At 47.8% G+C, this 21,995-nt stretch overlaps 2 protein-coding genes across 10 annotated transcripts in view; one reads left to right on the top strand and one right to left on the bottom strand.

Annotated features, from left to right (window-relative positions):
• dclk2a (doublecortin-like kinase 2a) overlaps positions 1 to 3,279 on the top strand; it is a 43,492-nt gene extending 40,213 nt beyond the window's left edge. For 5 of the 6 annotated variants that reach the window (XM_070989156.1, XM_070989181.1, XM_070989164.1 and 2 more), the window contains one exon: positions 689 to 3,279. In XM_070989156.1, coding sequence (XP_070845257.1) covers positions 689 to 1,480 — 792 coding nt within the window. In that variant the 3' untranslated portion in view covers positions 1,481 to 3,279. The remainder of the gene's footprint in view (positions 1 to 688) is intronic. The other variant, XM_070989198.1, reaches the window with a different exon arrangement.
• Positions 3,280 to 3,394: 115 nt separating this feature from the next.
• Positions 3,395 to 21,995, bottom strand: part of lrba (LPS-responsive vesicle trafficking, beach and anchor containing) — a 180,132-nt gene continuing 161,531 nt past the window's right edge. For 2 of the 4 annotated variants that reach the window (XM_070989107.1, XM_070989099.1), the window contains exons 22-30: positions 20,238 to 20,327; positions 18,248 to 18,440; positions 16,921 to 16,986; positions 15,152 to 15,307; positions 12,600 to 12,767; positions 8,818 to 8,919; positions 8,526 to 8,722; positions 5,348 to 5,499; positions 3,395 to 4,717 (exon numbers count right to left, since the gene is read on the bottom strand). In XM_070989107.1, coding sequence (XP_070845208.1) covers positions 4,627 to 4,717; positions 5,348 to 5,499; positions 8,526 to 8,722; positions 8,818 to 8,919; positions 12,600 to 12,767; positions 15,152 to 15,307; positions 16,921 to 16,986; positions 18,248 to 18,440; positions 20,238 to 20,327 — 1,215 coding nt within the window. In that variant the 3' untranslated portion in view covers positions 3,395 to 4,626. The remainder of the gene's footprint in view (positions 4,718 to 5,347; positions 5,500 to 8,525; positions 8,723 to 8,817; positions 8,920 to 12,599; positions 12,768 to 15,151; positions 15,308 to 16,920; positions 16,987 to 18,247; positions 18,441 to 20,237; positions 20,328 to 21,995) is intronic. The other 2 variants (XM_070989116.1, XM_070989090.1) reach the window with 2 other exon arrangements.

Genomic DNA, 21,995 nt, shown 5'->3' with positions numbered 1-21,995 from the left:
CTGAAGGAGCAGACTGAAGCACCGAGCTGGAACAACAGCTGTCCTCTGGCCGTCATGCTTGTTGTGTTGACTTTATTTTGTGACGCTGTGAGTAAGACTAGTCTCTGTCCCTCTTTGCTTCTCCCCTCTCCCTGCACTACCTCTGATTTAGCTCCAAGGCAATGGTATGTACTAACACTTAACGCTACGCCTCGTCTGCGCTGCTGCTCAGACTCGGCACGAAGGGCAAACGAGGAACAGATGATTTACTCGTTTTCCGTCCCGCGTAACGACTCATCATTGGCCTCACGCGAGACGAGAGCACCATGCACGCACGCATCTGTTGAATGAAGAAGTAAACGTTGGCTTTCTCGTTTGCCCTTTCTCTGCACATAGACTAGCACGGATGATCTGGTTTGCCTTCTCGTGGGGTCAGTGTGAAGCATACATACTGTCTTTCTGTTCGTTCATCTTTCAGTTATTTGTGTCCATTTTCATCTGCTTGTTTCATCGTGTGTCCATTCCTAGAGATCATAAAAAACAAACTGGGTCAGCGTGATGACTGTAGGTAGAAAAAGAGAACATTAATATTTCAGGAATTATTAATTTTCTGCTAAATTACCAAACTTTCCTGAGTTCAGTGTAGTCTTTCTTTCTCTTCTGATTGGTGCGAACATCAAGCTGACGGTCCGTCTGTCTGTTTTCCCAGAACACAGCTCTAGATAAGGAGACCCTCCAGCTCACCTCACGTCGCCGTCCTGGGCCCCGAACGGCGCCGTGTCCGCCATCGTCTGCTGCCAGGAAAGTCCCACCCGCCCCTCCAGGCAAACCGACCTCGCCAACAAAGCCACAACCTGCTTCTCCAACCAGACGGGCGCCACGCAACCAAGAACCAAAACCTGCTGCGCCGGCGTCTCCCAGTGAGACCACGAGCGCTGCTGCACCCGGCGCCACATCCACCTCTGACGCTCCCTGCTCTCAGTGCCCGGCTGACACCTCCGCCCCACCCTCTGCTGAAATGCTCCCCATCGCCTCCTCTGCCCCTCCTGAAGGAAGAGCACCACCCCCGGCCGCTCCCTGCATATCGATAGAAACCCCCTCGCCCCCCGGCCCTCCTGCTCTTTTCGCCTGCACAGCTCCCTCTACGCCCGTCTCCTGTGCTTCCCCATCATCTCCAACCAAACCAGCTTCTCCTTTTCCCTCATCTCCCACCATCCCAGCTCCTCCTCCCATCAAACCAGCCTCCCCCACCTCCTCCTCTCCTACCAAAGAGCCAACATCCCCATCGTCCTCTTCCACAAAACAAGCATCCCCCTCCCCCGTCTCCCCCATCCAGCCTGTTGTGTTCTTCCCTCTCTCTTCTCCAACCAAACAAGAACCCTCCTCCCCCTCTCCCCTCCATCCGACCCTGTTTCCCTCTCCTCCTTCCACACCTCCCCGATCGGCCACCCCGCCCTCTCCCAGCCCTCTACCTGCTGAAGAGCTCATGCAGGGGATTTAGGGGGCGGGTCTGTCCTGTAGCTTCGCTCCTTCTCTTCACACATACTGTATGTTCGCGTCAACATGGCAGGAGGAGGCTGAAACTCCACCTCCAGCATTTCCAGTAGCTGTAAGCTGAGCCAGTGAGCGCCGAGTCCAGGTTTCCCTCTCGTTCTTACCCCACTCATTCTCAGAGGATGCGAGGTATTTTCTAAGAGTGTCGATTGTATATATGTTTGTATTTATTGAGGGAGAATGAACCGAATATATCACTGTCCCGAGTGGTTTGTCTGTGACAGTCATGCGTTAGTACGCCACCTTAATGTGAATTCTGTTATTTATTATCCTACTTTTGTAAATACTTATTCATTACACACACACACACACACACACACACACACACACAACATTGTGAGCTCCTATTGCTTTAGCAGAGACAGTATGTCCATAATCCAAGTATTTCAGCATATCTCAGCGTCTGAACTCGCTAGCATAGCAGCCTGTAGTGTAATCCAACTACTGTATAACCACTGTCAGTGTTCTGTCTGACCACAGCAAACGCACTGTTAAACTTAGGATTCCTTTAACTCTGTGTGACTCTGTGCCAGTGCAGCGGGAACACCTACCAAAGTACCAAGTGGCTGATAACGAGTCAGGAAATGGAAAAACCTTGAACTCCTTGAAACAATCAGACGTGTTCAAGCTGAAAAAAAAAATCATGTTTAATTTAAAGGGTTTGTTCATCCAAATGAGAAAAACTTTTCCTCAGTGTGATGGCTGCCTACCAAAGACTCAAACTTTTTTTATTTAACTCTATTAATGGGGCTGAAGATTTAAAAAATATCCCTTAAATCAGATTCATCGTGTGACCCCGCGGTGGGTCGAGACCCTCAAACAAAAGTCCATCCACCCTCATTGTATTTTGGCGGGAACAGTAATGTCCCAAAAACATCGAAACAAACTGAGACCACAGGTTTTCTTTTTAAATTTGGGTGAACTGACCCTTTAACACGTCTTCCTAAGTCGGTTTGGTGGATTATTTTGCGCCCGCTGTCACTGAAGGACAGGTCGACACACTCGCTCTCATCCCGTTTGTATCGACGTGAACATTAGTCGTACGTGGCGTGAAGACCCTTAGCTGTCCACCTGAAACTTGAAGGCTCGTTTTTGCCTCCGTGTGACTGTTGTACATAAACACAGAAAATAGATCCAACAGACGTGGAAGCGGACGGCCTGTTGCTCCTTCAAGCACTCAGCGGTTTCTCGATCTGTTGGATTTAGGTGAATGAATGTGTTGATGGTTTGTGCCTGACCGCTAGCGAACAGCTCATAGCTTAATGATGCCTTTATCAAAACCAGCTTGGCTGAAAAACGGAGTTCTAAGAATAAGTTAGAAGTGATTTTTGTTTCGTTTTCAAGTCCACAGCGTTTTTCCCAGCTGGTGTTCGTAGGGCTAAACCCCCCCAACCCCCCCGTCAGTGGTTCAACGCGCCTCTTCACCTCTTCAGGACTCTGCATGTGTACTCCATTCCCCACTTCCTGTTCCCCCCCGTAAGACAAAACCCTCACACGTGCACCGAGTCCGGCTGGTACATGATGCCGTTTAGCTTCCTCTTATGTGTCTGTAGTCACGGTAGACTTTCATAAGCAGTTTGTAAAAGGGAAATTTGTATGAAAAGACAGTTTTAAAACAGGAATATCGTCTGTGTCAAACTGGAGTAACGGTTTTTATTAGACATAGAGTGGCTGCTTTTAATGTCCAACTGTTTTCAAACAGCAGTACAGAAACATAAAACTGCAATAAAGACTTCAAATGACTGACTGTGGTGAAGAGTCGTGTGTGTGTGTGTGTGTGTGTTACAGGCTGTTGGCCACTAGAGGGTGCTGTGCAGTCTCTGAGACTCCTGGTGAAAAATCCACATCTACAAGCTTATTTCAAGTTATAAAATTCAATTTTATTGTCAGAACTCGGCACACAAAACACTCCAAAATGATTGCAAAAAGTATTGTTGATAACATTAGCTCTCATAACTCTCCAAACCACATCAAAGCGCAAACTTTAAAGGAATGTTTCCCCAAAATCAAAGATACAAGTGGACGTTTATCTCACTGAGAAGAAAATCTGTCTCGTTGCTGTTTTTAGTGCTGAATCTCCTCTGAACATAATCGCTCTGCCCGCGATGAAAACGGAGAAAACCTCAGGCTGAAACAAAGGAAGTCCTTCCTTTCATTGCACATCTCACTTCGCTGTTAGCTGCTCTGGAGACGGGACTCAAAGAAGACTCTGAGGACGCTGAGCTGGCTCTAAGTGTGATGATATGATTCGTATTTAGGGATCTGGGAACAAAAACTGATGTCTGTTTGTCCGTCGCACATTAGCACAAGAGTCCCACTTTAGGAAAAAACGCATCACTGTTTGCTTATTCAGTCATTTAGGAAAGAAATGTGAACGTCGCGTCGCCCTCCTCCACGTCTCTAATGAAGTGTCTCTGATGTTTGGAGGATTAAATGATAACTCGATCAGATCTGCGCTGATATGTTTTATGAGAAGTGAGCCATGCACAGAAAATCTCTTAGCAAGCACAGAGGGAGTGGACATTTTAAATATGGAGGACTACATTTAAACAGAATATATAGATATTTATATATGTATATATGCATATTCCCTCTTCAGTTATCCTTCTGTCCAGTACATTTATTATTTATTTAAACGTCTCAGATCTACCCACTGTGGTGCCAAAATGGCAAAAAGCTGTGAATGATTGCTTAATAGTTATTCCCCACATACACACCTACAGAAAAAAAAAAAAAAAAAAAAATCACTCACCCTAAAGTACACAAATATTTGGATTTTTAAGAGAAAAGGTTTTCGCTAACTCCCCGTAAATCCCGCTTTTCTTTTTCTCCGGAGATGAAAATAGACTCTTACAGCTAAAAATAGATTTGTTTTGAAGCGTACAGGAACGTAACCCCCACCCTATGATTGATACCAAAAGTCTCTATCAGATCTACAAAATATAGCAATGCCCTTTTTAAAAATAGTTTTTACTATAACAGGACAGATTTTTTTTTTCGTCTTTCATTGAGATACATTCAGGATATCAGGATATCGACAGAACAGTGCTTTTTTTTTAGTAGAGTTCACACTTGAAGCGGTTGGGATCTGGCTCAGTACCTGGTCTGGTACTCGTGGTGCCATCGGTTGAAGTCGTTGTAGAAGAGCACGATGCTTCCGGAGGCCATGCCGGTTATGATGCACCTTCGAGGAGTTCGGAGGGAACAACGTCAGGTTTTGTTTTTTTTTTAATTTATACTGTGAGTTTGAATTAAAACTGAAGCATCTCAGCAGGTGAGCTGAACGTAGATGAGTGTGAGGTTAGTTCAACCAGCTCAAGTACTGGACTGAAGTACTATTCTGTGGTGCTTGTATTTGAAGTACAAATCTCTATTTAACTGCATTGCAGAGAGATAAGAGATGTACAGCTACTTAAATCAGTCAACGATCAGCTAAGAGAACATGATGTGTCATGGTGTCGTAACGGAAACCTGCAACAGTGAATTTGATCTGTTTCACCTTCAACGTTAAAATGCTGCTACATGTTAATGATAATAATAATAATAATCCCATAATAACTTACACGCAGTACAGGACCATGACTAACACTTATTTTGAGTATTTTTTATGTTGAAGTGATCAATTGTTCACTTTAAAAAGTGGCAGAAAATAAGAAAAATGAATCAGTGTTCACAGTTTAAACACTATAGCTCGGGCTGTACTGTTCGTGTGTGTGTGTGTGTGTGTGTGTGTGTGTGTGTGTGTGTGTGTGTGTGTGTGTGTGTGTGTGTGTGTGTGTGTGTGTGTGTGTGTGTGTGTGTGTGTGTGTGTTACCTTTGGTCATGTGACATGGCCATGGAGCGGATCCCTGCGTCACAGCCCGGGTAGGTGAACAGCTGTTTGAGGTCGTGGACCTGCCAGACGGAGACTACGCCTCCGTCGCCGCCCGTCAGCAGATACTGGCCGTCGCGACTGAGCAGCATGGCCTGGCAGAGAGGACGAGTTCAATGAGAGCGGCTCAAAAAACGTCCAAAAAACCTGGAACTACGTGCGTAAATAGCCTCCGAATTGGACTGGGACCAGTTTATCTCTCGTGTCAGAGTAAAGCTCATACAGCGAGGTCATGTGATCCAACAAAAGATCCCAGGTCAGCGCCGCCGGCCTCGGGGGGCTCTGTGTACACAGGCCCCGACTCGCTACAAAGATGGCTCCCCACAGCGAGGCTCCGAGATTTACTCGTCTCATCTGCTTTTCCTGCAAACTGTAACAGCTGAACGGCCCCCCCGGGACTCAGACGTACACAAATCAGGTCGTGTGTTGGAGTCTATTATGGGCGCAGCGCACGGTGGAAGCCGAAACCGAAAGAGTCAGGGGCATCAATCAGAGAGAAACCGTAGCTGATGAAATGACGAGGCCGAATGTGACTTCTAAAAGCAGCAAATGACACTAATTTAGAGCTTTTCTCGTTTGTGGTTTTATGACACCGGGGTCGGCCGTCCTTCGGCTGCGGGGGCGCTTCAATCACCGGCGGCATGTGTGTTGAATCAGGCTCACATTAAATGGAAAAATGAAACTTCAGTTCATTTGCAGGAACTCGACTCGGTAAGGAAAACATAAATAAGCCTTCAAGAGCGCGACGCGGCCGGCGGGCGGACGGACGGACGCAGAGGGCGCGCGGCCTGGCGAGGCGAATGTTTTCGATAAAGGACTTCTGTGGAGTTTCCCACCACGCTGTGGATTCAGCGAGCTCTGTTTCTCATTCGCGTCACGCACACACTTTGAGATGGGCACAAACGCTGCATGTGAAGGCGCACGCACACACACAGGCAGGCAGGCCGCGGCGAGCGTTGGATCATCGGCTGAGAGCGCCGGGAGTGGAGCGTGACCGAGCGCGGCGCTGGTCCTGGGTCTGTTTGCGTGGACAGTCATCGTCTTGTGTATCAACAGTTAATCCCACGATAAAGGCTCAGCTCAGCCAATCAGGATCCACGCACTGTAAAATTAAAGCAGCAGATTGGATTCTTCGCCACTAGGGGGCAGCAGAAGAAGCTGAAAACACACACTGACTATTATCGCATTATAGTTGTACATAACGTAATATTAGCGTTCATCTGGAGTCTTATGAGCGTCTGATGAATCCAACTTTCACTCTCCTTTTAGCTCTTCAGCTGCTACATGCTTCACTGTGTTAGCTAGCGGCTAACTCTACCTGTTGGATGCTGGGTAAGCAGCGTGCAGTCGGTTTAATAAAAAGGGGAATAAAAGCTGAGCCTGAACCAAACCAGTAAAGCTGAGGGCCATAAAAACAAAACAAAGAGCCTAAAGACACTAAAACACATCTGGATGATAACTCTTTGTGGGTTCATCTCTACAAGCGACCAGTTTGCGTTGAAGGCGGTCATTTAATCCAATGCTGACGTGAAAATATTTACTGGTGCAGCTTTAAATTTGATAAACTTATTTAATAAGCAGCCGAAGCTGAGAGAGAGAGCAGATAACATACGACACAATAACAGTAATAAAGAATATCAGAACTGTTTACCAGATAGTATTTTGTATTAATGTACCTGCGTTTCCACTAATGGAGTCCATGACCTCAGTGAAGCCCAGCAGGAGGCTGCAGAGCTGGCAGACATGTCAGCCCGGCCAGGTAGGAGGCTGCAGGCTGACATTATAAATCAGCCCTTTGCCACTGGGCGGTCAAACAAGATGGCCGATGACTCTGTGGGAGCTAAGATGGCTCCGCGGGCTCGGATGACTAAAAAATGACTCCAGCAGAAACACATGCACTTTTAATGCTCATATTTCCTACTTCTTTCGGGGGACGGCGGGCGGATTCTGAGGCTGGGGAAGGTAAAACGTTTAATTTATGGTGCTGTTAATCCCCCTGTTACACGGACGAGGGCAGAGAAAAAACTGCTGGAATGGTTACACGGCCTGAGTTATACCAGTACTTAAAAGACTGTAATCCATTCAGTATGGCTTCTGTCACTCGATTCTGCTATTAGCCCAGGATGCCGACTGTTAGCCTGTCATCTAACCTCTGACTCCGGGCCCTTATAAATTCACAGGGCAAACATTGCCTCTCTTTCTAAGTGGATGCTGCAGGCCAGGACAAACACTTATTTATCCTGGAGTCATACCGTGCTGCGGCTCTGAGGGCTGGAAGATTGATTCTGGTATGTACTAAATACAGTTGGAGTCTCAGACCTGGGGGGGGGGGGGGTGGAGCTGAGTGGGCGGGGGTCGAGGCCCTCGCAGCCTCGCTCTGAGATGTTAGGATTTTCCTAATGCCGTCTGACACGGCTGGAATTTACAGCAGCGGAGGAGAGCTGGCGGGGCAGCGCACTGCTCCCAAAGTTGGGAAGAAGCTAGAACTCTGCATGTGAAGCAACGTTAGCTTCTCTAAAAGACACAATTAAATACTCTGCAGCCTTTGGAATGAGCACTAGCACCTTCCTCGGTGACGCTCATGGAATCAGCATTCGTCTGCGCGTGCTCGCTAATCGTGTCGGGGGCTTTGCGTAGGAGCAGGCCGGTTGGCAGGTTAGGAGCTCGGGCACGGGAGGGTTCTTAATGGGAAACAGGCGTGCGGCCGTCTGTCAGAGCCAGCTTACATTTCCCAGGCCGAGCCGGAAGCTAAGGGTCAGGAAACCAAAGGCAGTAGCTGCTATCTTGTGTCGCTCGAACCACGAGGGAGGAAGTGTGGGAAATGGGGAATGTGTCGTCCCGTGCTGAGGGTAGTTAATGGAGCCGGCGTCCAGAGCTGACCGCTGCTCTGGAATGTTCTCTACCACCGCCGCCGTCGCAATCTGACCTGACAACAGGCTGGCGGATCAAAAGGAGCGTTTCCTCTGGTGTGTGCGTGTGAAAGGGAATAAAAGAGATGTGAAGCCCCCGAGGCCAGCCGACCCCTTACCTCACCCACATCTCAACCGTAAGAACGCCTTTAATCAGCGAGGGGGCTTCGTGCGCTGATGTGGAGGCGGGCTCACGCCGCTCGTCCCCTCACCTTGATGCCGTCCTCCACCTCCATGTGTCCCAGCAGTTTGCCGTTGACGCTGAAGAGGCAGAACTGTCCCTTGTCGTAGTAGATCATGCAGTTTCCCTCAGTGGAGGACTGGATGAGACGGGGCCGCAGGCAGCCGTCCGGGCCCTCCAGGGTCCGCAGCAGGTCCCCATTCATGGAATGGATCAGACAAGGACCCTCTGTGCAAACACAAGGAGTGAAGTCAGAACTTGCGTGAGGTGGCACTTATAAACACCCTCTGGACGCGTTAATGGCGGCGGTCAGACGGTCTCACCTTTGCAGCCGCTGATGACGAGCCCCAGCTCGGCACACACGCTCGCACACGTCACCTCACAGTCGTGGCCCGTCAGGATGGCCCGCGGCGTGGTAAACTCTGCTAGGATGACACGAAAAAACTGTTATGTATTTTCCAGAAAACAGTCACAAAAAACACGTTACCATGTTTGACCACTAGAGGGAGTGAAGTGCATAAAAAGTGTCCTTAAAGCTGCAGTTCCAGCTGACTGATGATGAAGAGGAAGGCCATTCAAACCAACTTTAAAAAAAAAGCTCAGTGAACGACCACATGAAAACAAACAATGTATAGAATTAAAAACATTGTCAGAAGCTTGTTAATTGTTTTAATGTGGATGCACATGTCCTGCTGGCTGTAGCAGAGGCTCTGAGACCCACATTCACTCTCCCTTTCTAGCACTTGTCACCCTCCGCCTCTCCCCATCTTTAACCCCCCCACCCCCGACCCCCGACCGCCTTCACTGGATCCAGATGTTTCTGCACTGCAGACAGACACAGAGGGAGAGCCAGAGGGAGACAGTTATGGCCCAGCTCGTGAAGTTTGTGCGATTTTGTTTTGGTCTGAGCCGTCAGGCCGAGCGACAGAACAAAATCGCCTTTCACGTCTCCGTCCGTGAGCGCACGAGCGAGCAGTTTGGACATATTGGAGATATTATTTTTATTGTGTTTTTATTATGTGTGTTTATGCATGCACGTCCCTGAACTGGAGGGGGGGTTCAGCAGGGTCAGGGAGGGGGGTCTGGCCTTCTCTCCTGTCACAGGTCAAGTTCAGGCCAGAAACAGGAACACAGGGCAAAAACACTGACAGCAGCAGAGTTTAGAATAACTGATAAGTGATACATTGCAGTAGTTTGAAGTACTACTGCAGTTTCGTTAATGCAGTTTCTCCCTTTAATTCAGTTACGTGGCATAAAACTCGACACAGGTTCACTAATAAGACAGATACTATCCCCCCCAAAGCTGCAGCTACTGTTAAACTGTAATTAGATTTAGCAGAGACTCGACCGTATCGAGCGCACAGCTCACTGAACCCGCTCGTAAAAAAGCCAAACAGAGGACGAGCTGAGCCGCAGTCACGTATAAAGACGACAACAGAAATGTTTAAAATCGAATCCACGTACACGGTTTTTAGAGTGGATGCTTAAAATCAGTGAACAGATTCTGATGCATGTAAATAATTATAAACTGCAGAAAATTTATAACAAATACAAAAACAGCAGCTTCATACTAATAAGTGTTTTAACTCGTCTGTCACACACCAGGTCTGCAGCCTAAACATCCACATTTCTCTTATTAACTGGTTAACATCCTCGATGCCACTAAAAGCAAACATACGAGCGACAAGCCGCTGGATTAAAGCATGATGTTGGATCTTGGTTGGATCTTGCTCGGAGAAGATCAATAAAGCTGATATATTGGTGTATCAGTTAACCTCTTGAGCCTCTACCTGCCATTTGGTTTGAATTAGCGCCACATCTGATTACAATCTTATACCTGTACTCGACTAAAGCTGGGACACTGTGGAGGGTATCAACTGTCTGCATGAGTGTGGACAAGGTGTGTGTGTGTGTGTGTGTGTGTGTGTGTGTGTGTGTGTGTGTGTGTGTGTGTGTGTGTGTGTGTGTGTGTGTGTGTGTGTGTGTGTGTGTGTGTGTGTGTGTGTGGAGACATGATCCAAAGTTGGTAAAATAGCCACATTTCATTCCTTCTTCCTCCTTCTGTAGCCAGAGCGCAGTCTGCACAGCACAGAAATTTAGCTAAACAGCAAATGTTAAATATAGCTGCATTTTTTTTTTATTTTAAAAGGCAAAAATATATGTTTTAATCATTAAATGTTTGTTTTTGTTCCCCAAAATTTGTTGCAAGTTAAACCTCATTAAATTAACTGAGGTATTAATGAGGATTTAGGATTTGTTAAGCATATTTGATTCAATTAATCTTTACTGAACCACAAACCTTCATGTGGGTGTGTATGCATGTCTATGTTTATGATAAATATATAAATCCTGGTGTGTGTATATCTACATTATGTGCACCTGAGAACAATGTACAGCAATCACAAGATACCTAATTTAAAATTGCCGCTAAAAATATGTGTTAACTTCATTTAAATCATCTAACTTATGAATGGATGTCTCGCTGAGGTGCTTTCCCCTCTGTGACCAGCAGATGGCAGCGGTGTCTGTGGAATCTCTGCAGCCGTGCACATCAACAACATGTGCCTGCAGCAGGCACCGAGTGTGCGCAGGTCAATGTGTACATGTGCATATCAGCCATTCAGAGGCATTTGTGTCAAGCTTATGAAGTGTGCGGGACGTTCACAGGGCGTTAAGCACGAGAGGGAAGGCGTGCGTGCGTGCATGTGTGTGCGTGCGCTCTCATTCGAGGGTATGTGGAGACCGTTTTTGGAAGAGGAATAAAGAAAAATCTGCTGTCTATGTATTTTGTGAGTATGTGTGTGTGTGTGTGTTTGTGTGTGTGTGTGCGCGCGCAGCAGAGCCTCATGTCTGGGAGAGCCTCCTGCGGTCTGGGGCAATGGAGCATCACATTGTGGTGGTGAGGGGCTGGGATGACGACTGCTTTGTCTGCTCCTCCAGCTACAGCGTGGTAACTGCACCGAGCCGCCCGACGTTAGACTGACACACACACACGCGCTGACAAAAGTATGTACAACACATGCACTGGCATGTACACACAGAACCCTCTCAGGCATATAATAATCCACAAATCAATCAAAGCTCAGCCTGTTTTTCTTAGAAAATATGCAGTGAAACTGTTGAAGTACACGACAGTTGTCGCTGTGTTTGTGTCCCTCATGTAACCTTGTAACATGCATCGTTATCCCATGAGGAAATGCATGTTTTAAGCTTTGTTTGAAGGATGATTAAAACGAGGCTGTGAGAAAACCTACGCGACATATCACCAGTGTAACGTCAAATGTCGTTTGACTCTCTGCTGAGTGAAATAAAGACATGACAAAGAGAAAAACATGACATGAAATGAGAGTAAAGAATAAAAATGTGGCTGCAGCTCGTCCACGTTATGAAAAGTTTTAAAAATCCCTGTGAATGAACTTGCGGCACTAAGAAAATGTCTTCCTGGATCCCAGCAGCCCACATCAGTCACATGCCGTCCCTCACATCAGAAACCAACGCGGCTTATTAACCCAATCACAATTTGTCATAAATTTCAGCCCATTTGTGATGGATCACTTAACAACATGTACGTCAATCTAAGCTGACCAAATTAGCACCGGGCAGGCTCAGGGCTGAGCAATGTGTGTGTGACGCTTTGATCACGGCTGATGCCATCTGTTATGGTAACGCCGGAGAGGCCCGCGACATTTTTCACTTTTATCGACCAGCGTGACCCCGCGGCCCTCGGACGGTGGTGAACTTTCATGTGACGGCCGACGACCCCCAACGTCACATTTAAGGTCTCTAAGTGGTGCTCACTTTCACTCACATTAAAGACAGATTCCCTCTCTCTCTCTCTCTCTCTCACACACACACACACACACACACACACACACACACACACACAATCTGGTCTCACACTCAATCTCAAACACATTATCGAAAGCTGTTCCTGGTGCGACGGTGCTGCGAAATCCAATCTGTATGCAGGAGGCCTGGCCTGGTCAGACGAAACTAGTTGTTACTTTACAGAGGGAGGCCGTAAATCACACAGTCACAACTGTCTGGGAGAGCGGCCACGCGTGTGTGTGTGCGCGTGTGTGTGCGCGTCGGCCTGCGTACTTACTGCCTGGGCTCTCTCCGATGCTGTTGTTCTTTCCGTTCCAGTACCACAGCAGCAGGGTGGCATCTCTGGAGCCCGACAGGACGTAGCAGTCTCCTCCGATGTACGACTCGGAGCGAGCGAGGCACGTCACCACGTCGCGATGCCCGAAGACGATCTGAGTCAGTTTGCCTGCAAAAGCGAACAAACACACGCAAAGCGGTGTTCACTAGCACCTCACAAACAGGACAAGAAGGACGCACTTCTGAAGAGACTCCAACAATGTAAAACATGGTGGTAAAGCTGCTTCATCCTGCACAGTGACTTTATTGGCAGGTAGAGTTCTTTGGAAGTCCCCGCCAAAGTGTTTGTTGATCATCCGTCTGCTCGACTGGTGATTCTACAGTATCCACACAATCGGACGTCTGCTAATTCCCAGACAAGAGTAAATATTTGTTCCAGCTCGAGTGTGTGTGTGTGTGTGTGCCCATGCACGTGCACATGCAGCACGCTCCATGTGTATACATGAAGAGGCTAATTGCTGTCAGATTTCCAGACCACAGCTCCACTCTCTAGCTGTCTAATACTCATTACGCTCCTCATAGTGTGACCCCTGCCGTCAAACAGTGGATAGTTTGCAGCACATGGCATTTCTGCCCGGGCGTCAAAATCACCGTCCGTCCGATAATTAAGTCGTGTCTCGGTGAAAAGGCGAAGGCCGCGATGAAACTGGGCGGGTCTCTGACTAAACTCCCGAAGACGAACAGAGACATCAAAGATGGAAAATGTTTGACATCTTTCTAAACACTGAAAATAACTAATGATAAGCTGCAGCAATAATGGCTACCATGCAGCTCACCGTGAGATCACGCTCGTCCGCTCGTGGACGCACACGCTTGCACGCTCAAATTAAATTGGGTGTGTGTGCACGCAGGCGTACGAGGCTACGTGTTTTATGCACGTGTAATTGTAATTGATAAAATCCCTCAGTTCTTTAACCTGGGGGCTTTGGGGACCCCGGCGGCAGCTGTTGAGCGTGCGCGATTAAACTGTGTTCACGTTCCAGTCGCGCACCCCGGTGGCAGTCGCACAATAGAGCTATCTCTGTCCTCCCGTCCCTCCTTCCCTCCCTCCACGATTAAAGGCAGGGAGGCCCCGGCCTGCAGAAATTGAATCGGGCTCTGTTGTATAGATGCATGTAGGATTCTGAATGGGGCTGGGGAGAGGAGATGAGGAGCGGGGTGCAGAGATGAAGCTTCAGACAGTTTCATTTAAGACCCCTGACCTGATGCCGTCTGTGTGTGTGTGTGTGTGTGTGTGTGTGTGTGTGTGTGTGTGTGTGTGTGTGTGTGTGTGTGTGTGTGTGTGTGCGCGTGTGTGTGTACAAGCATAGGTAGCTAGTCAGGGCATTCATATACAATCCCACTGTGCAAGACTGCAGAGAATATTAAAGATACGTTATGAGAGATTAAGACTTAAGACGATCAAACCATCCAAATGAGACAAACCTGCAGAGTTTTGTGCATCTTAAAGAAATAATTAACTGTTAACTTTAGCTGACAGCATGCATGCCTTAAACTGGCAAGAGGAAATAAAGAAAGTCTTAATGTAGCATGCAGTTGGTTTCATTTCTAATAATCTGCTAATAAAAATCAATACACTGCAGCCCAGTACAGCGCAGCAGAGAACACATCTGTGGCATCACAGACGGCAGAGACGGAGCACTGTGTTTAAAGCATTGAGGAGATAAAGGCTAAAGGCTGCTAGCAGCTGCTAGAGGCTGCTAACGTTCGCTGCAGCGTTGGACAAAATAAAAAACATACCAGTGATTTTTTGATTTTTTTTTTTTTTTTTTGGTCTTTCTTAGAGCCTCACTAGTGGTGGGGCTTAAAATGAAAAGTCTGTCCTGAGGATGGTGCTAGAGGAGAGGCCATGGGGCTAATTATCATTAGGAGGTTTACCTCTTTAATAGCATGGCAACGGCTTGTTTTCCTGTGAGACGTCTTATGTTGGTTTGAGGGTGAAAAGAGGAAAAAAGCTCTTGTTAGAGCAGAGAGAGTTCTTCGTCTGGGTAGTATGAATGTGCTCAGTAAGCTTCATGGCAATGTGCCCATTAGATTCTGATATTAGGGCATGAATTAATGTGGATGTGGCTCATGGGGCTCCTGCCAGAGACGGAGCGGCGAGAGTTTTCTAAAACGTACAAAAACTGACTCTGCTCTGTGCGTTTGGGCTTTTCAAGCCGACCGTATGAGCCTGAAGTAGAGGCTGTGCCTAAATCACACGTCCTCAGCAACATTCAGGTTTTTGTGTGTCGAGAGTGAGATATAAAAACATCAAAGGGAAGATCTGACGGCAAGAGTTCAGAGAAAATGCGCATGTTAAGACTCCAGATACGGTTTCCCAGATCACACAGGGATGCACTGCGAACTAAACGCTAACTAAAAGTTAAATATGAAGTAACAAATCGACAGCATGTAGATCTGGTTTTAGGCTGAAGCCAGCACAGGACGATGTGCGAGGATCCTGCTGGTATGAGGCTCTGGGGGAGTAAGTGTACTGTCATTATACTGTACCCGAGTCAGTGGAGTAAACCCGGAAGCTCTTGTCCCAAAAGCCGCAGAGAAGGATGAAGCGGTTGTCGGCCGTAATGACGAAACACTGCGAGCTGATCTGGATGCTCTGATCCAGCAGGTCCGAGATCTGCCGGCGGTGACTGCCCACGCTGCTGGCTGCAGAGGAGAGGAGGAAAAACAGAAGGTCACAGGTTGGAAACGAGCAGGTGTGTCGATTAAATCTACGATCCGACACGGTTTACATATATCAGCTGTTTCCAAAGAGCTCGCAGTGCGGCGCACCTCCACCGAAGCTTCAGAAGATTTGTGGGAGAATACATAAAACATCCCGGAGGTTAAGTTTACGGGACTTTACATTTTCCGTGAGAGTCTAAGAGTCCGGTCTGAGCGATGATGGATGGAGTCAACACACTGCAGATTGTGAAATTCAGCCAATGGTTGGTTAGGAAGCAAATTTACTGACGCTCTCTCTCACATAAGTGGTATTTTTTTCTTTTCCAGAGAGATTGTGAAGGATCTCTTATTGGGTGGGTGCTGGAGAACAGGTGTGGGAGAAGATCGTCCATCGTGGACACTGAGAAAGTCCAGCGTGCCTGCAGCGGCTAATATTTCAAGCCGTTTTTAACATTTCCCAAAGCCACAGTTGGCTCGGCACTCATCCTCAATTTACTGTGTTTAGCTCAGTCTCCTCCTGGAATGCAAACAATGTAAATATATTACTGACAAGCACAAAAATCCCCTCTACCTCCCCCGGATCACACACGCACACACATAATTTAGTACATTATTTATGCGCTAGTGTTTGAAATGAAGACACAAAGTGCGACGGGGAAAAACAGCGATGACGCGTGATCAGATAAAACAAAAATATTAAAGATTTAAAGGGGAAATTAGCCTGAAAAGAGAGCTTTCGGTGACACAGCCCTCTATAAAGCTCTCATAAAAACACACGGTGAGTGCTTAAATGCTGAGCAGGCGGGACGAGTGTACGTGCAGATAAAGACGTGAGGCGAAACCCTGGTTATTTTCAGTAGTCGAGCAAAGAAAAAAAAAATCAAAGATGTGTGGAAACGGTCTGGCAAGACTAAGAGTGACCACAACATGCGCAGAGAAAGAACAGCCGCCCTCGCAGATGTGCGTGAGACCGGGAGAGGCTGCGGGGAGGCGGCGGAGGCGGAGGAGCAGATAGAAGTGGCTCCTCTCTCCCCGCTCCACCGGCGCATCCTCATACATCACCGCGGCTCGCCACTCTTCTCCTGCTCATCAACAAGTCGTGAAGGATGAGAGGCGCCCATATTGTCCTGACAGCCGTCCGCGGTGCATTCTCAATCACACATTATTACCACATTCATATTCATTTCCACTGACACGCGTCCTTTCCCTCCGCTCAAATTAAACCAAAGAGGATGCAGAGAGGGAGGGAGGGAAGGGGGCGGCGGAGAGGGAGGAGAGAGGGGGAGTTGATGATGAAATGCCGGCCTAGGCCACAGCTCATTGCATTCCAATTTGCATGCAAATGGTTTAGTGTGAGAGCAGGGCCTATATCATGAGGAGTGAACTGGGGCAGAGGCTGAGAAACAGCTCTAATCTACTGTCCAGGGACGCGGCGCCGCAGAGCGCCATGAGTCACCAAGATGCCAGCGGGATTCATGCACAAATCCACACCCAAAAAAAAATCATTTCATGCACATACGAGCTCACGCTGTGTCAAGAATACGCATGTGTGTGTGTGTGTGTGTGCTGTTCGACAGTCCTGAACGACAGCATACCGATCAGAGGGTCGATCTCCACAGGAAGTTGGTACTGCTGGTCCTGCACCGTCGAGCTCTGATGACCTGACAGAAAAGAAGACAGAGTGGATTAATACTGCAATCACGCGGCCTTGTGAAGTAGACGCTGACTCTCTGTTCATTATGACAATTAGAGCCATAAAGTCACAGAGTTGCACGTCGTCACGTCAAAAAGCCGCCGAGGCCGCAGAGAATGTGACTCTTTATGCTGCGTTTGAGCTCAACCAGCTCGCTTTGGCTACCAGCAGCCATCACGCTTCGGTAAACTCAGGTGTAAAATAGCATTTCTTTCCGCTTTCTAACAATGAATGCTCCTCAGTTCGATGTAGCGCTGCAACGCGTGAGTATTTTCATCCTCAATCAACGACTTAATTACTTTTTGGATTGTTCATATTATATAAATGTCTGAAAATGGTCCCAGAGCCTAAACTGAGGTCGTAAAATTGTTTGTTTTGCCTGACAAACAGTCCAAAATCCCAAAATATGGAGTTTATGATGAGAAAACTGATTGAAAAGCAGCATATAATTAGCATCCCTTTTAGTATATGTGACTATATTTTTTATGGATTCAGCTGACAATTTTGGTGATTTTAGCCTTTGACTGACTCAAACCACTCATTTTACAGTGCGTTGATTATGTGCATTGCTTCCCTGCAACACGCTGCTTCTTCCAACGTGCTGCTGAGCAAAGCTTCATTCTTCATTTCTGTCTGCATGCCTCCTCTTCTTCAGTGTGCATCAGCTCTAACAGCCACATGAACACTCCAGTAAACCCACGCAATTAACACACTACTTGTTTATTATACCAGCTCACTAAACCAATTAGGTTAATCAATCTGGCCCGTGGTGCGCATGGATGAGGTTCTACTGAAAACCAATCAGTCTTCATCCCCATAAATCCAGAGATATCAAATTTAATGTTTCTTCCAGGGCTGGATGGGCGCTGAGTAAATAAGGTTTTGTGAAGTGAGAGGCTGATGTATGGAGGTGGACGTGAGACCTAACGCTGGCTGCTGCATGTGTCACATTTGATCCTGCTATCCAGGAGACACAGTCAACTGTCTCCCAAATCAACGTCCATCCTATGGAGACGAGACGGGTCAATTCCCGGCTCGGATAAATTAGACGCTCCATGAGCGTGGAGGAGAGAGATGAAGGAGGAAGTATGAAAATGATTCGGTGCTCGCAGCCTGAAATACGCCTGAGGTCAATCTGATGCGGGACCCCAGAGGCTAAAACCAACAGATTAAGGTGTTTTCGACAGCACAAAGGCAAAAATATGAGTGCACGGACACAAATCTCCCACCTGTCAAGCCGTGCCACTTGTTGACGGCGAAGAGGCGGTTGGCGGTGACGGTGATGATGGCGGGCGTCGTTAGACCCGGCTGAGTGTTGGCGGCCACGTGAGTCACGGGAGAGTTGGACGGGAACTTCAGCACCATGATGACATCCTGCTGCATCTGCTCAGTGAACATCAGCGGGGTCTGCAGGAGAAGATACTGTTCAGGCCCCCCCGGACGGACAACGTGATGCAGGGAGGAGAGGGGGAAAGAGCGGCGGGCGAAGGGCGACGCGAAAAGACGAGCGAAGGAGCCGCAGTCGGTGTTAGCGAGGACAAGACAGAGGGAGGGGGAGGAAAAAGGACAGAGAGAAAGTTAGGAAGCTGGAGCAGGACGGCAGAAATACAGCAGCACAGGCAAGATAAAGAAGAGTGAAGCAGGAAGATCAGGAATTTAAAGAATCTAGAAGAGAATTATCGATGCTTTACAGCTGAAAAATGAACAAATGGAAAGTGTTACAAAGGTCTGAAGGTGTGTTCACTGTGCAGGATGACGTCCGTGTGTGCAGTTTGATGAGAGGCCTGCGCTTTAAAGCCGGATGAAACGACGCCTCCAGCTTTCGTATCGCAGCTTATTTCCAAGAATATCTTTATTCTGCACAATAGACTATTTGTTTTATGAAATTTCAAATATGAAACAAAGAAAAGGAAGAAATCAAGCGATCGCAAAAAGCTTCTGTTGGTTCATTTTCCATGAACCGACTGATATAAAAATCAATCATTTCAGCTCTACTTTGAGTTTTACTGATGTTCACAACCTTAAAAACCTTTGTGGGATTTAGTGACACCTAGTGGTCACACACCCCTAAACCCTGCACGCTGGTCCTTTAAGTTGCATTAGGTTAATTTGAAACTTCTATCGACAGTAAGAGAAACCAACCAGAATGCCGTCATAACAACAAAGTGACTTGATTGACCTATCAGACGGCTTCCCGGCTTAGACAGCAGCTTACACAGAGTGTTCGCACTAAGCAGCTTTAACACGCAGCCATTTTCCTCCTCGCGTGTAAAGAAGAGGAGCATCAGTGTTAACATCAGGAATAGACCTGAGTAAATCCGGTGTGTCTGACAGCTAACCAGACGCACTGACAGTATCATTACCGCCGGCATGGGCGGACGCCGACACGCTGACAACACGCTCGCACGAGGGAGGGCAGAGAGAAAAGAGGGAGAACACGCAAAAAGGCAAAGCGAGCTGAAGGAGCGCGGACGGGCGGGGAGGGTTAGAAAGGTGTTTGAATAACGGCGTCTGAATATTATGTTTGAAAACTGAACGCGGTGGAGGAAAAATAAAAACACTTCATAGGAATTTGCCTGTAAGCGAGGTGGATTCAAAGCCCTCGCCTGAGTTTGTGTGTGCATGTGTGCGCTGGGTGGTGGTCTACAGCCAGCTGTCAGCGCCGCAGGGACACCACACTAATAGGGACTCATGGGGCCTTGGTCCATCACAGACAGGCACGCCGGCTGCACTCCTTGGCCCTTAAAAAGCCGTCATTCCAGGCCCGCCGCTCGCTGCTCTCCGGCGCTTCCAGCTCAGGTAGAAAACCTGGCTCGGGCCCAGGTTTCCAGCACAAGGCTGTGCCTTTCCCCGGCATACATTTACTATACACACATGCACACGAATGCTTGTGATCGTTCCCTTTCACACACACCTCTCTAATGATGAGAGAGGAGATGCTTTCAAACCCAGGGCTTTATTTTCCCACAGCTGTAGATGGGCAAAGAGAAGACAGCAGGCGGACGGAGGACGAAAAGAGTGAGTCAGAAATTAAGAAGACGAGTTACATGAAGCAAAGCAGAGCGCCAGAAGTCAGAGGCGGCATTAAACAGGCAGAGGAACGGCTGATACTGCAGCTCAGCTGGCTACTGACCCATATTATATCACAGCACTTCAGACTGACGGATTACAGGTACTGTGGTTTGTGTGTGTTTGCATGTATGTGCGTGCATCACTCACCACCTGCATGGCTGAGCTTCGCGGTGGGTGTGGCTCGATGAGCAACTGGCAGGGGGTCTGTCCAAAACTCCTAATTTGAGACTCCACAGCCTGAGGGAGGAAGGAGAGACGGGAATGAGTGGAAAGATGAAGCAATGAGGCGTTGTTCTTGAATTGTTGTGCCTCACAATTTAAAAGACAAACTCCCGTAAACAGATATTAAAGGATAGACGCCTCAGCGATCATTTCCAATGTCTCACAGTTCAGACAGTCACATCACCACACCTCTCATCACGTCACGTTACATGACCGCGTCTCCATGAGAAGAAAACAAAGAGATGCATCCACGCAACACGCACACACGCACATTTACACAAGCCAATTCATCCTCCTCAGCCGCTCACAGAATCAGAGGAGGGCCGGGCCGGGCGGCCTCGCAGGCTGGTTTGGTGGTGTTAATGAAGAGGTATAGGACCATAAATGTCAGAGCAGACGCCGGCCGAGCGGCCTCTGGACATCATCACACCGCTCACAGTAACAGGCGGAAGAAGGCCGCAGACGCACGGGCCCACAAGCTCGACACTGTCGTTATGCTGTTTCTTAGGATCGCAAGTAATAATTGTTTTAATGGTCGCCTGTTTGGAACCAAAACACGCATGAAGAGTGCAAAAACAAAACAAAATGCAGAAAAGAAAGGAAGCGTCGGTTAAGCAGAATCGCAACGAGTAAGAAAGCCTCTGATACGCTGTGATAGACGGGTCATAAAAGGGACAGACGGAGAGAAAATGGCCAGCGAAGAAACGATGACAGAGCCGTCAGTATGTTGGTGTGCACTGTGACTGGCTGTGTGGGAGTGACAGCTTGTGTGTGCAGGCTGAGACGTTTGAGCCTGACTTGGCGAGGCCTGTGAGAATGAGCTCATGGCTGAGGCCTGCATATGCTATTTCCATGAGAAAAAGGTTAGTCAGCTCACAGCCATTGTATGAAACTAACCAGAGAGGCGGGGGGGAAGGAGCCATCTCCACTGTCAATTACAAGGCTTCATCGGCTTTTTGCTGCCAACAATCACGCACCGATGGATTCTACACACAGTGTTTTTTTTAATAATCCACCCCGCCCGCTCGCTTTGCAGTCAATACTCTCATTTTTCTGGACACTTCCCTCACTCTGCCTTCACCTTTAATAATAAAATCGCCTTTTTGATAAGAGGCTCAACTCATCCTCTGCACACAATGGTATGAATTTAACACGCTTTAACTCTTCTCTGCGTCTCCTGTACGCTGATAACACATGGGTGATAAAAATTCAAAAGCTGAATAATAAACTGGATTGAAGGTCCGTGTTTCACCGTGTGACATGCAGCGAACACACGAGAGGAGCACCAGCTGTCAGCTGTGTGGTTTGCTGTTGGCTCAACAGATGGAAACTTTAAGGAGAAACTTTCAAACTGTCTGCTTGTTAGCAGGAGTGTCTGTGGTTCTGTGTTCAGGCCAAAGCTGCATTCACTGGACCTAAACACATACATGTGTGCAAGCACGCCGCTTCTGACAGAGATGCCTCCGTCGTGCAGCATTCTGGGTAAATCCAGGCTGTCGGACAAATTTAAATGTTTTGAAATAAAAGCTCTTTGTTCGTTCAGCGATGTCAAACGTGACCTCGTGACTGAGAGAATCTGAACATCTCATCCACAGTGAGAGGACATCAGTGCATCAGTCAAGGTCAAAGAGCCTCCCCTCGCCTCTGCCTACAGAGCGGAGCATTTTGCTTAGGCTAATGTGA

The sequence above is a fragment of the Chaetodon trifascialis genome, chromosome 2 (genome assembly GCF_039877785.1).
Source record: "Chaetodon trifascialis isolate fChaTrf1 chromosome 2, fChaTrf1.hap1, whole genome shotgun sequence".
In the NCBI taxonomy this organism is placed as follows: Eukaryota; Metazoa; Chordata; class Actinopteri; order Chaetodontiformes; family Chaetodontidae; genus Chaetodon; species Chaetodon trifascialis.
This window is presented reverse-complemented; position numbering and strand designations above follow the sequence as displayed.